This window comes from Schistocerca americana, chromosome 8 (assembly GCF_021461395.2).
Source record: "Schistocerca americana isolate TAMUIC-IGC-003095 chromosome 8, iqSchAmer2.1, whole genome shotgun sequence".
Classification (NCBI taxonomy): domain Eukaryota; kingdom Metazoa; phylum Arthropoda; class Insecta; order Orthoptera; family Acrididae; genus Schistocerca; species Schistocerca americana.
In genome coordinates, this window is record NC_060126.1 from 96019226 (window position 1) to 96034930 (window position 15705).

Consider the following 15705-nt stretch of genomic DNA (forward strand, 5'->3'; position numbering starts at 1 on the left):
ATACCCAAAGAACTACATGCAACAAAAATGTATGTCCTATGACGTTGTCTGTGATGCGCCTATATGACGTACCCTACAGTCATGAGACGCAGTGGAGAGAAGACCTGCGACGTTACTGCTGCTACTGCCAACTTGTAGTGCTGAACTGAACTGCTGACGTGGCCTGACTGAACTGCTGGTACTACCGACTTTGCAGGGTGCAGTGGTGGGCTAAACAGTCGATACGGATGGATAACCGCGAGGCGCTGCGAGGGCGCGGGCCCTGGCGTTTCAAAATAGTCCGCTGCGGAGAGCGCTCTCTGCTCCGACAGACACGCTGCCTGTCGGCGAGGGTGGCGCCCCCAGACATCGTGGCGGTGACGTGTAACTCCATGGTAAACAGCCCAGCCCATTCAAGGAAATATCTCTGTTACATGATTGTGCGGTTTCTGTTCTTTTGCACATGTCCGAAGAAACAGACACCACGCATTCATATAATTAATTCGTCTAGATGGGCAATGGCTCCACCTTCTTCAGTGCGGATGTACGAGTACGTCCAATCTGCTGCAACAATCACAGTGGCGAGCGTGGAGGGAACGGACAGGGTCTGCGAATAGGTGGCGTTCGGCGGGAATGTGGGTCGGTCGCGAGGCGTGCCGAGATCATGTAGATACGATAACACTGTGTCCCGATTGTCGGCGTGGTTAACGCGTCTACCTAGTAAGCAGGAGGTTCCCGGTTGGAATCCCGGTCCAGTACATGTTTTCACCCGTCGCCGCTGACTCCGCGTAATGTCCCGAAGTACCTCACATCAATAATCCCTGTCCTTTCTCCCCGCCTCCAACTTCAATTTACACATAAAATATCTCAGTGTTTATGACACACATCCCTGGAGGGGCGACTGCCCACATGGCCTGCTTGGTGTACAGAGGTAGCTACTGCCACGCGGGTACAACACCGGTGTATACCAGCCCTGTTGAGAGTGTCGATGAACTTTGGGAATGCGTTGTGGATTTAGTTATGAGACAATCGACCGTTTTCAACAATCGATTGATCAGTCGATTGTTTTGTCGTTCAGTCGGTTTTTTTTTTCAGTCGAATGAAACAACCGAGTGACACTAGTCCCTGCGACCATGTCAGCTATATGCACGTTTTCACTCACTCACCGAGTTTGAGTTGTTTCACTCAATGCGAGACAACCGAGTGAATCAAGTCTCCGTCGGTTGCGGCCGCTATACGAATATTTCCACTCACCCACCGTGTTTGAGTGATTTTACTTACGTCTTTTTCAGCCTTTTCGGTTAAACATGAATCGTGACTAGGGTCGTCAACTTTTTCTGAGACAAATAAAGTCTCCTGTTTCAAGGAGATGTGAATGAAAAGTATATTTCTAAAAATAAACTATATTCAAAATGTATGTACATGTTTACTTACTGAAATACGAATTTTCGTATTTGATGCATTAAATATAATTTTTTTCTTGGTTTTAAAAGTTTAATATCTGGCGCTACGCCATAGAATTGCCGTATATATAAATCAACAATCACTTTTTAACACGTTTTTATTAGATCGGTTCCTTGTGGTTTTTTTTTTCTCGATACATATTTTTGAGTTGATTTTAAACAAGCTTCGGATAAGCTATAGACTTGAAATTGTCAAAATAGTTCAAAATTGGATGACACTGCAATATTAACTCGCTTTCGGGTCTGGTGTGAGGCGGAGGGTACTTTGTTTTTTTCTGTCTGTCTGTCTGATCGGTACACATTTTGCAACTAATTTTTAACTGAAGTCCCGATAATCTATAGACTTGAAACTTTCAACTTAGCTCTGAACTGCATGACAATGCAATATTAACCCGCTTTCTTTTCTGGTATGTGACGAAGAATAGGTACTTGGTGTACCACTGCTTTCTCTCTGTTTCATTGTTCCAGTCGCGAATGTTTCGCACGTAAGAACGATTACTGCTAAGCTTCCTTGTCAGCTCTATTCTCTCTATTTTTACATTCCCGGTCTTCTTGCGAGATATGCCTATGAGAAAGCAATATTTTGGACGACTTATTTCAAGAGAAACTGAAATAAAGCTGAAGTTTACCACATGTCCTCATGTAATCTCATTAAAATGTTAGAAATCAACTGAAAAATTTCACATACACAAGACTAAAAAGGAGAAAATAACTATTTAAATAGAAAAACTTTTTAATACAACACTTTTTTAAAACTAACTGATAAATATTAAATAATACAGATTCCTAACGCCGTATAGATAGTCCTGAAAATTTGCACTTACGAATTTTTGTAGCTATGACTCTACCTGTAAAACTGAAAACGTGGAGCGTACCGATGTGGTTACGTAGTTTTCTGTACAAAATATTTACCTTCCACAGAAATAAATGACTGAATATTCAAATGATTTTGCATTTGTGGTCATTATCACACATTGCCTATAAAACGGAATGCAAATTGTCTCTAATACGAGATAAAGTTCTTTTCTTCCATATATCTCCTTAAGGGAACCATTGCGTTCATCTTCGCACCCCAACTAGGGCTCCAATACGTCCGAATTGGCCCTAGTATTGAGGGCGTATGGACGCATGCTGGAAGTATTTTTACAAAGCTGTCCGGAGTAAACCTAAACCCTTTTTCGTGTCTGTGGGAATTCGATTGACTGGAAATAGATTGTAGTAAACCTTAGTTATAATCCATTAAAGGAGGAGCGAATGATGGATAATTTCTTCGTTTTAGTCTGTTACAAACACAGCGGCAAGGACACTTAAACGCTCATATACGCGTACAATATGTTCCAAAATGATGTTTACAACTGTGATCACGTATATTTTAACGATGGGAATAGGTAGAAAGGTGTGGTTTACGGCATAAAGTTCATACACACCTAAAGCTGATTTTTTTTCTTATCCTCACATGTTAGTTATCGACTGGCTACCCTCCAGCAGTTGGCACAATGTGTGGGATGTTTGGTACAGATCAGATCTGACACACGGGTCTTATGGAACCCCGTTACATTTTTTCCCCAGGCGGGATTTGCATTGTCTGCGAGCTCGCATCAGAGCTGCAATACCACACTTTAATAAGAACAACCTAGGCCGGACGTGGAGCTGGAATATCGCTTAGATAAGCTGCTTGCTAGAGACTGCGCACCCATTTGAGGTGATCATCCGTCCCTCCATCCCCCCTTTTCTCGTGACAGTCACCATTTTCTAGCTCTGTCCCGAATTTCTTTGGAAGTAATTCGAGACACCTATTTTCCTGGTTTTAAGAATTATGAAACGATTTATCACGAATTACATGTTCATTTCAACTGTATCGGCATGCTGTTACTGAAAGTATATTTCCCCAAATGAGTAACGTATGGAGCAGTGACAAAACATAGCTAGTTGTACAAACTGCGAAAGCAATGTTAGTGACTAGAGTGAGTTATAATGAAACTTGAGTTGAATGTTTTCATAATTCTTTTCAGGAAAAATGCTAAAGAAAATTTACAGCAGTGATGAATATTATATGTCTGCTCGCACTCTTTCATCTTAGGAGGTACTAATAAAATATAAATTAATTTACTTTTTGTAACAAATTAGTTTGCATTTATTACATTCAGTTAAGACTTCTTTTGCAATATCAGTATTTTTTATGTGTCCCGAATCTGGCTGTAGAAAATATGGTCAGCTTAACACATTGAACTCTGTTCTGCGGCTGCTAGAACCTGAGGTATGTATGAACATTATGCCGCAAACGGCGATTTTCTGAGTATCCCCATTTCTGAAATACATGTGATCAAAATTGCAAAGACGAGTTTGGAACACCCTGTATTTTCCATACTTCCTTGTTGAGACAGTGAGAAGCTGGCGACAATGAGAAGCCGCCGACAATGGGCGATCGTATACACCGTCCGCCAGACAGCCGGATACCTGAACTGTCGCTAGCCTTCTGCTCACTGAGCTATGTAAAACCGATTTCATTTACGTTCATATTCCTTACTGCAAGTTAGTACTACGTCTGAGAATGGACGCAAGCGGGAAAACATTCCCCCTCGCACGTCCCCGCTCCCCGCGCAACAACGTGACCGTAGACCAACTTATCGTCTACAGACTGTATGTGTCTGGGAAAATAATCCGATTTAACCCAGACGTCCGGGGTTTTCGAAGTTTTTGTCTGGGGTCGGCAATTTAAAGAATGGCGAGCTTACCCCAGCGATATGTCAGGTTAATTAGTTACTTGTTAATAACACCTGGAACAATTTAATCCACAACAATAGATGAATCAGTATTAAATGATGAAAAGAAAAATTACTCCATTCAGAACATAATTAAACTAACATGTATACTGCTTATTTTATCTTTGGTACACCCCTGAGATACCTCTTCACTTAGGACCAACCTTTGACAGTATAATGTAGCACTGCTTTAGTTCTACTAATTGAATTAGTGCAGGCTGGTTTCACTTAGAAGAATAAATGGATAGCTCCGTTACCTAAAACACTAAAGAATGGCTTCAGTTAAGAGAATGAACACATGATTCAACCGATAGAAAAACTACTGATTATTTTCTCTTGAAAAGGAACAATGAATAACCCAGTCAATATGCAAAGCTACAGCGGTATCAAATCTTTACATTCGATTGTTGCCACTGACTGCTTTCACTCGAAAAAAGTGATCGAATAATAATCCAACCGACAGGTAAAACTACAATCCACTGACACGGTTTTTTTGATTCGGTTGCTTCCACAAATTGGTATCACTCAAAAGAATGAATGAGTAGTCCAAGCAACAGAATCGATTGTTTTCAATCAGTTCTTCCAAAAGACTAGTTTCACTCAAAAGAATGAATGAATAATTCAACGCATACATGTTGAATGGAATACTCTCTTTCAAATTCTAAAGGTGGCAGGGGTAAAATACAGGGAGCGAAAGGTTATTTACAACTTGTACAGAAACCAGATGGCAGTTATAAGAGTTGAGGGACATGAAAGGGAAGCAGTGGTTGGGAAGGGAGTAAGACAGGGTTGTAGCCTCTCCCCGATGTTATTCAATCTCTATATTGAGCAAGCAGTAAAGGAAACAAAAGAAAAATTTGGAGTAGGTATTAAAATCCATGGAGAAGAAATAAAAACTTTGAGGTTCGCCGATGACATTGTAATTCTGTCAGAGACAGCAAAGGACTTGGAAGAGCAGTTGAACGGAATGGATGGTGTCTTGAAGGGAGGATATAAGATGAACATCAACAAAAGCGAAACGAGGATAATGGAATGTAGTCGAGTTAAGTCGGGTGATGCTGTGGGTATTATATTAGGAAATGAGACACTTAAAGTAGTAAAGGAGTTTTGCTATTTGGGGAGCAAAATAACTGATGATGGACGAAGTAGAGAGGATATAAAATGTAGACTGGCAATGGCAAGGAAAGCGTTTCTGAAGAAGAGAAATTTGTTAACATCGAGTATAGATTTAAGTGTCAGGAAGTTATTTCTGAAAGTATTTGTATGGAGTGTAGCCATGTATGGAAGTGAAACATGGACGGTAAATAGTTTGGACAAGAAGAGAATAGAAGCTTTTGAAATGTGGTGCTACAGAAGAATGCTGAAGATTAGATGGGTAGATCACATAACCAATGATGAAGTATTGAATAGGATTGGGGAGAAGAGAAGTTTGTGGCACAACTTGACCAGAAGAAGGGATCGGTTGGTAGGACATGTTCTGAGGCATTTAGTATTGGAGGGTAGCGTGGAGGGTAAGAATCATAGGGAGAGACCAAGAGATGAATACACTAAGCAGATTCAGAAGGGTGTAGGTTTTGGTAGGTACTGGGAGATGAAGAAGCTTGCACAGGATAGAGTAGCATGGAGAGCTGCATCAAACCAGTCTCAGGGCTGAAGACCACAACAACATGTAATTAAAACCCAATGAGTCGAGTGTTTTCCAGCAACCGAATGAATCGATTGTTTTCATTTGGTTGTTCCCATCACTATGTGGATTGTTTTCAGTGCATTGGGAATGCACCTGGGATCTTTGAACGACTACAAGCATCGATCAGGAAACGTGCTGAAGTATGCCTTCACATGAACGGAGGCCACGTTGAACACTTGCTGTAATTCGTTTGTCGGCAAGTGTATAGCTGCAGGTTGGATCACCGGAGACTCTGTTGTATGGAAGATTTTCATGTACCAGTCATAAGACTTCACACTGAGGAAACCGCTTGTTTTAGAACCTACGTTTATTAGAATTATTTGATCATTTTATTGCGTTTTAGTTGCCCCTTTCGTTTGTACCTACAACAGCCAAACGCCCAGTGTACAGCACCCTAACAACAAGACGTCAAATTATCTGCATATGTGATGTGTAAAACCCAAGAACAGTAGGTATACAGTAAAATTACAGATTTCATTTAGTGCAACTTCAAAGGTCAATGAGGGACAATATACGGTAAAATTCTGCTATACGCTACACAAAGAATGAAATCAAAAACGAAAGATACATCGCAGAAAGAGCAGCATAAAAAACTGTCGCAAACATAGGGTATTTCATCTGTGTGAGGTATGTGTGATGTAAAAGCTACCGTATTTTGTTTTTGTTTCCTCACATCTAATACACATGACATACGAACTTTGGTAAACTCTGACGTTATTTCTGAAATCTGCAGTATCGGTAAAAGATTCTCTCTCCTCCCCCTCCCGCCCCCCTCCCCGCTCCCCCACCATCACGACCAAAAAGAAACAAAACACATAAAAAACATACTGAGCACATTAAGCATAACCCGCTTCCCGCGGGTTTTAATAATTTTCCACGCCTACGTTTCTCTAAAGAACACGAAGCAACTTCGTACGGTTTCACAGCGCATACAAATGGAAAGACCACATTAACATGGCCTGCGGGACACAGAGATTTGAAATAAGAACCACACAAGTGAACATTTAATACAGTGACTGCCAAAACAGTGAAGATCCCCAGTGGTTTAGTGTGTCTCATTGTTACGCTAGAATAACAATGAAATAACTGGTAGACAAGTAAGAGGTATTTCCAGTGGCGTCAGAACTTTTAATACATTGCCAACGACCAAGTGCTGAGTTTGCTGAGCAGACGTATGTTTACATTGGTGCTGATACTCTTTGTAAACACTCATTTACTTGATATGACACTACAGATCTTGCAGCTTGACCCTACTTTCCACCTAGAATCACATGTGTGTTAAACAAATATTTGCATATTAACTTATCTAAATTGAAAGTTGGTAACCAAAGTTATTTTAATATAGTGTACTCATCTGATTAAGCTGCAACCTTGTAGTTCACATCGAAATCTCTTCTTTTCAGTCCGAGGTACATTCGAGGAGGTAGCAAAATCCAAGGAATCGGGTCTCATTAGAGCGTTAAGAATCATATCTGTAATTATAGACATTTTCAATTTACTACATTTTGGATTTTTCAGTCCCTCATTACAGTATCTGACATTTCTAGTACTTCCAGTTTTAATTTCAAAGAGTGTTTGGTATCACCTCTTCATGATCCTGGCATAATCATTTTTACAAAAAATCTACTTTCGAAGTACTCACACTGCCTTCTTCCTTAGAACTGCTACTATACAGACAAGTGCCTGACGTGTTGGCACCATACCAATAAAAATTAAAACAGAAGCGTGACTTAATGCACTTTATTTATTGTGACTTACAGACTTTTAGTGGAATCACATCGCTGACATGACACAGTCAATATTCAATTTATTGTTTTACGGCAAATATTTATAGTTGAGTTTTCATGTTTCATATATTTTGACCAACCTGGCTATTATAATGATCTACGTATTATTTGAAATCTCGTATAAGTTCTAATTGAACATTGGTATTGCGAAACACGTTAACCCATTAGTATCGATTTAACAAATAGCTAAAATGGTAAGATTTCTCACTTTCATTTCTTTGCGCAACATTACTTCATTTACAAAATAAAATCATTAGGCTTTCAGGCAGACCTTTACATACAAGGGCCTCTCGGTGCAGCACCGAGCGAGGTGGCGCAGTGGTTAGCACACTGGACTCGCATTCGGGAGGACGATGGTTCAATCTGGCGTCCGGCCATCCTGATTTAGGTTTCCCGTGATTTCCCTAAATCGCTGCAGGCAAATGCCAGGATGGTTCCTTTGAAAGGGCATGGCCGACTTCCTTCCCCGTCCTTCCCTAATCCGATGAGACAGATGACCTCGCTGTCTGGTCTCCTCCCCCAAAACAACCCAATTCGGTGCCGGCTACAGTGAGCCCCCTAAACCCTAAACAGAAGGGGCAACTGCCCTAACTTTGGCAATCAGAGCTGAGTAAACGCCAGACACAGCACGGGCACCATCAGTCGTCAGTACAACACATTTTGTCCACTCTATTTCATTTTCTACCATAAAGCCATCAAAATATTTAAAAATTTCTTCTCCTGTTGTCACTGGCAAACATTTACAAAAGAGCGTTTCTTCTTCTATACTCCTATCAAATTCAAACCCAACAAAAGCTAAAGAAATAGCTTCGCTGGCTTTTACGGCGCGATCCTGTTTTAATCCACTCGTTCATAGCGAAATAAAATGAAACAAGCCACCACAATAAAACACGAATGCACACACTATACCAACAAACAAACAAATAGTCATGAGTCACATTGTCGCAAGTGGAAAGGAAGACGATGTCGCACTATCGCAATTACCGATGAGTCCTGCGCCTGCACTGTTCTCTTTTCGCCCAGAACACGTTATCAAACCACAATAGTTTCTTTCTTAGAATGATTTTGTATACAACTATTCAGATTATAAAACTCTCCTCTTGAAAGAAGATTTCATATTTTCAGTCGGGCAGACATTTTACTTAGTTATTATAAAAATCGTCCGGCGACCCACAGTTTGGGAAGCACTGGTCTAAATTATGACATTATCAAAGTTTGAAAGTTTACTGCAATCGTAATTCTTAAAGCAACTGCATGACACATCTGAATTTCAAATTTTCTGGAGAATGCTTTTAAATAATGTATTTCTCTGAACAGCAATTTCTTGGAAATTATGTTAACAAATTATTTTCATCATACTGAAACATTTCATATGCTCGCCTCCCCCCTCCCAGAATCTAACTGTGGCTCCCCACCTGCAGTCGTTTTCTATAGTTGATATTTGATCAGCCTACAAATTTAACAGTGACCTTCTGTACTTCCAACATAAACATATTGCATACGGTTTGTATTTTCTGCAGGAACCGAGCTAAGGACGCCTTGCTGTGCCGTACCAAAGCTACCAGAGCTTTATTGCGCACGTTGGTAGCTTTTCCCTGAAACCTGTGACTGCTTGCAGGACAAACTGACGCGTCACATGGCAGTGTCGAGCGTCAACAGGAAGGCGGTGCAGCGCAAGTACCGGGACATCATCTACCGCACGCAGATGCCCATCCTCAAGCAGGACGTCGAGGTAGGTCGAGTGAGCAGCGGCTGGCTCCGAGGCTCCTCTGTGCACAGCAGAGAAGCGCAGCGCTCCGGCTGTTATACTGTTGGCTTCCGAAGTGCCCCTTATTTGCAGATAAGAGCATATTTTACTTTATTTCCAGTTTTGTTATGTCACATATGTGAAGAGAACGTAACAGCGTACGGAGTAAGGAGCGAGCGATAGGTTCCCATGCTGGCTGGCAGAGGCAGTTGACCACCTGCCTCTTTCAGAGCCAGTGGGGTGAGGTGCCGATGCAAGAATCGCTCGTGACGTCAGCAAAGAGATACGAAGGGAAAGCACATTTATTCTGGCGCGGATCAAGTAATTATTATTAATAAGTATTAGCTAACAAATGTCGCCTTTTGCCACTCAGACTTTAGGGGGAGTGTATGGGTCGTAAATACTGTCTTTCAGTAGTTTTACAATGCCAGAAGATGTTGATGCTAATAAATGAATGAATAACTTTGGTATAAACGAACATATACTATCTTACGCGAGCTATACCGATTGTACGTTCAAGCTACAGACGGTGCGCCGTAGTCGGCAGTCGTCGATAAGATGCCTTTCAATCTAGTCGTGCGGTAGTCATGCTCTCCTACCGTTAATATGTTATCGTGAGAGTGTACAAGTTCATTTTACGGTGTTTCTTAAGTAAACTCACCATAATGACATCCCGTGTAAAAACTATTTGCACAAAAAGACTTCTTACCGCTTAATTACGTAAAATGCAGACAGTAGTATTGCACTTTCAGAGCCTGACGGTGCTGCTACGGCTCTGCAAGGGGACATAAAACCACGAGCGCATTTCCACATAACAGGTAGAAAGAATTCATACGCAGTGGCTCACTAAGTCAGTTCAAGGACGGACTGGCTTAATTATAGCAAACCTTGGGGTGCGAAAGCGTGGCCAGTTGTACTGTACGTCCCTTATACCACCATCTACGGACTCACCGGTTAAACTAAGACATTTCTGGAGATTTAGTACGAGTGGAGGGTTCTTGCAGGCTCGGTTTTCTCGTTTGCTGATCCACATAAGCACACAGGAGGAAAAAATCTGCAATCTTCAGGAGGTATCACTTTAATAGCGTGCAACACTGCCTTTGCACTCTATAATGTTCGTCGCGGAAGAGAGCTTGGGGTGCGGTCGACTCGTCGCTGCTGGGGCCTGCCCCGTTGCTCGACGGCGGTCCTCCTGCAGACGTCCAGCGTGTGAGGATGCTGGTCCAAAGCATGCTCAGTCTGGTGCGCGTCTATATCTACATCTACATACACACACCGCAAACCACCGTATGGTGCGTGGCGGAGGGTACCTCATAGCACTGCTACTCATTCCGTTCCCTGTTCCACTGTCTATGTGCCTCTGTACGAGCCCTAATTTCTCGCATCATACCTTCGTGGTCCTTACGCTACATAACGTTCGTGAAAGTAGTATCCTTCTACGGTCACGTGCAGATCCCTCTTCTCTAAATTTCCTCAGCATTTTGCGAAAAGAACGTCATTTTCCCTCATTTGTGTTCACCAAGCGCCTCCGTTATACCAGCGTGTTGATCCTGCCTGCCGGTAATAAATCTGGCACCACGGTTCCGAACAGCTGCGATGTCTTCCTTTAATCCTACCAAACATTGCAGCAGTACTCAAGAATGGATCGCACTATTGATTTACACAAAGTCTCCTTTATAAATGAGAACTCTCCTGATAAATGGAACTCGACAATCCACCGTCTTTACTACCGGCCTTACATTACGATTCTATTTCACATCACTTTGCAAACGTTACGCCTGGAAACTTAATCAATGTGACTATGTCAGGAAATATACTACTAATACTGTTATTGAACATTATTGGATTGTTTTCCCAACTCATCTGTATTATCTTACACTTCTCTACGTTTAGAGAAAGCTGCTATTTATCGTATTAAATAGGAATTGGGTCCAAGTCATCTTATGTCTTCCTCCAGCCACTCACCGGTGACACCTTCTCGTACTGCACAGCATGGTCAGTAAACAGTTGCAGATTGCTGCTCACCCTGTGCATATATAATTTACTTGTATAGAGAACAGGAGCGGTCCTATGAGGTTCCCCTAAAGTGAGGTGGGGTGGTTGTGGTTGTGGTTGTAGTTGAGCATACCCCTGAGATGCAAGACTAAATACCACATGACCGGAAAATGGAGTGAAGCTACCTACGCAGTCATCCGAGTTTACTTTTAAAAGGTAATGAAACAAGTCGCGCAATGTATGGCGTCTCATTGAACCGAATTTAAGAAGCGTAGGGCCATATTTACTGGAAAGTTATGACGATGATGCAAATTTATTCGAGCATTTTATTTGTTTGGTTACTGTGCCCTCGTTCTTCACTAAAGATTTGCCAGAAAGATCAGTCTTCACATTTATATTACCTCCCATACTTTCTTTACGCTTTGCTAAACTTCCTCATTGTTTCTCATTTTCCACTAAACTTCTGTTTCTCTTGCAAATCTTCTTTCTAGCACCACTAGTCTCTATAATTAGTAATTAATTGTTAAGCAGTCGCAAACATATACACATTTTGGCAGAATTGTTATAGTTCCATATGCCGGTATTTATGGGCCTATATCTCTTTCGTAGTTGAGATGTTCGCTTTTCTCATTCTGTTACTCAATTTTTCTATTGCAGGTCATTCTGAATAGTTTACCTATATCATTTCACCAAGTTTCTTTCTATTTTATTTGAAATTAGCACATAGTTTTGTTATCTACGTTTAACAGGAGCTTTGTTTCTTCTCTGCAGATTCTAAGACCAAGTTCGTCCGCCAGCGTCTCCAAAAGACTTATCCTCGTTACTTATTATGTTAGATTTTCTCGAAATATCAAAAATTCTTCTAGACATTTATCCTTAATTTCTGTAGAACTTCCATATATAATAATTGCATTAATGCTGCAATTTTTTTACATTCTTAATTCCATACCTTTAGCTGAACAGTTTTCTGATTTGCAATGTACAGTACAGGTAACGGACAGTGTCCATGCTTCTGAGTCGAAATGCAGATATAGTCCTCTTTTAAATTTCATTTCTTATTCTCTTGTAAAATCAAATTTTTTATGGTTGTGACTATTTTTTCTGCCTTGTAATGATGAACTTTGTTGTTAGCCCCACACTGGGCGTCTATCAATTTTGTTAGTAGTCCATAATGGAAAGCTACTTCTGCAGTGAACAACTGCTAAATCCGTTTGGTGAAGCTCATTAAATGGTGACAGATTTCACAATGATTTCCATCTTGAGACGCTATTTTGCATCAACGACGTGTATTAACTGTGAAAGTTGTACGTGACTGTCGTATTTGCAGTCAGCATATAATAGAAATATTAGGTATGTCAGCTGCAGGGAATTTAATTAAAATATATTATAATCCCTGCCATTTCCACAAAATACATGTATATTTTGCGCCGTGGCTAAACTGAATGCGTCTAGTCATTAAAACAATATTTCCAAAACAATTAACATTTCTCCATCACACAGCAACATTAAATAGAAAATCTAAACATGACCACAGAGTTAATAATTGTATGGGGGTGTTTTCCTGGGTATTAGTTATTGCTCTGTGACAAACACATTGCAACGTGAAATTTTACTGCGGCATGTTACTGAATTTCATTATCAGGCAATGAATGGTAGTGTGTATCGTCTAGCAAGTCGTGGAGCAACATAACTTGGGTAGTGACGGCGTGATGGCGGCGCCAGAGTGTTGACCTATGTGTGACTACTGGTGGCAACGTGGCGGATGTCTACCAGCAACGTATCAAACCGACGCTCATCATCTGAATCCGCAACAAGAGTTATGAGCAATCGCTCAGCGACGTAGCAGCGAAGTGCCACTCACTTGGAAAATCTCCTCCCCCCCTCCCCCCTTCCCCATTGCGTTCCGCAAAATCTGCGATGGCTGTGTCTTTACATGTGATTGCCCAGCCTTCATTCTTTGTCTCGCTAGTTAAACCTTTTGTTAACCACTTTCGCTGATTTTGAGCAATGTTCTCCTTTCCTGCTCAAAAGGGAAACACAATAACAACCTTTGAGAAGTGCCCACGAAAAGTTCATTCATAGACACGTCACAGTTCTTGCTGTATTTCACTGATCTGTATTTGTACTACTTACGATTAGTATTAGCATCTAAAATAGTAAATCATATTTTAGTTACAGATTCTAATTGGTTTTGTAGGAATGTGCTAGCTCTAAACATTGAAAAAACAAAAAACGCAGCTCATCGACTTTTACGTTGTCAACACACGCTGCTCGCTATTCACGTAGTGCACAAACAAAAAATGTAAAACTGGATAAAAAGTTCTAAGTACTTGGGCGTGCATATTGATGAAAACCTAATTGCTAAAACCATGTGGTTGACATGGTAAAGCGTTTAGGTTCAGCTGACTTTGCCGCGAGAAGAATTATCAGCTGTGGAGCCACGGAAATCACTAAGTAAACACCTTTTTGCATACGAACTTCCAGCATGCTGGAGTGACTTGAGCCAGCAACTTATGTTAATCAATAGAACGAAAAACCAGTACTAGATGCAAATATTTTATTTTTCATTTGATAACTAATTTCGGGCCGAGACCCGTTTTCAAATCAACATAACAAAGTCTAAGATGGCATTTGCAACTTAGACTGGTTTGTTGTTCTATTGACTTTTTTGTATATCTTGGGTAACTCCTAAATGTATTCTTTGCACAAAGAAGTTAATTAAAATTATGTGTAGACTTAATACATGTAAATATTACAGATATCTTTTTAAGAGATTGGGATAATTAACCTCAGGCTCACAGTATAATTATCCACTGCTGGCATTTATTCTCAACAATCCATTGCTATTTTAGAGTGATAGAACTACTGACCAGTACAGTACTAGAGGAAGAAATGATCCCCACTTCTCTGCAGTAAATCTAACTTAGGCACAAAAGAAATGAAATACGCAGGTGTAAAACTCTTTCATAATCTTCTCGTGGCAAGAAAATATCTGACTGATAAGAGAAGTACATGGATTTTTGAATAAAAATAAGCAGTGAACTGCAAGCTAATAAATGATTAGGACGGTAACAGTATACATATTTTTAATGATATATGCACTTTTTGTTCAATTGATACATTTCATATCAATTTTGAATATGATCCGTGGTACATTTAACTGAATAACACCTCTGTTGTTGCTGCAACTGTCGCAGACAATGTGGCATCGGTTCGACTTCGGGTTGGAGCTAAAGAACTACGTGATAAGCAGTCTTCTGGACGAGATCGACTTTGAAGACTGGCAGGCGTTCTACAACCAGAGGGACCACACCGCCGCCGTCGACAGGCTGCTTGGTGAGTGGCATCTCTTCCAGAGCCAGAAGCTCGGCCGCAAGTGCAGCGCCTGCGAACGGTCTTTAGCGTCTCTCACTCACTCTACTCTGATCCTCTCACACTGTCGTTTAAGACTGGCTGAAATGTTCGCTTCCATTTCGTGCACTCTCGCAGTACATTGCTACTGTCCACGCATTACAGAGAGGTGACAAAAGTCACGGGATGCCTCCTGACATCGTGTCGGAACTCCGTTTGCCCGGCGTACTGCAGCAGCTCGACGTGGCTTGGACCCAACAAGTTGTTGGAAGTCCCCTGCAGAAATACTGAGCCGTGCCGCGTCTGTGACCTCCATAATTGCGAAAGGTCTGCCGGTGCAGGATTTTATACACGAACTGACCTCTCGATTAGGTCCCATAAATGGGAAGCAAGAAGGTGCTTAAAACATCATTTAGGCCTGTGCTGTGATAAGGCCACGCAGAGCAACAAGGCGTGTTAAGTCCCCTCCATGAGAAACACGGCCACACCATAACACCACCGCCTCCGAATTTTACTGTTGGCACAACACACCAGACTAGCAGTGGCGTAACCATACACAGCAAGACATCTAAGGAACCAGTCCTTCAGACTAACGCCATCCCAGCATGTGGCTACCAGCGTCTACTTAGTTTTGGGCAAGTCGATGGCCGTATTTATCAGCCACAAGTAGACCTAGCTTGTGATGATCATTAAAACTCGATAGTCCAGCTAGCTTCTAGGCTCCAGCACCTGATGTAAGACGTCTCTTCGTATAAAGTACCTGTACAATAACAGGAAGCATCAGTGTGCCATGGACCTGTGGATAGAGACCTGCTCGACCCCGCCCTCAGATCCTGACCGCTCCTGTAGGAGACAGGGGGGCGTCGGTGGACCGAAAAGGAATCCCCTCTTTCCCCTTCTGGGACATCCAGGCTATCGTCTGCCAGATCGTTTA

At 41.5% G+C, this 15705-nt stretch overlaps 1 protein-coding gene across 1 annotated transcript in view; it reads left to right on the forward strand.

Annotated features, from left to right (window-relative positions):
• Positions 1-227: 227 nt before the first annotated feature.
• LOC124545590 (dynein regulatory complex subunit 2-like) overlaps positions 228-15705 on the forward strand; it is a 123188-nt gene continuing 107710 nt past the window's right edge. The window contains exons 1-3 of the mRNA XM_047124537.1: positions 228-374; positions 9297-9410; positions 14618-14756. Of these exons, the coding sequence (XP_046980493.1) occupies positions 228-374; positions 9297-9410; positions 14618-14756 (400 nt within the window). The remainder of the gene's footprint in view (positions 375-9296; positions 9411-14617; positions 14757-15705) is intronic.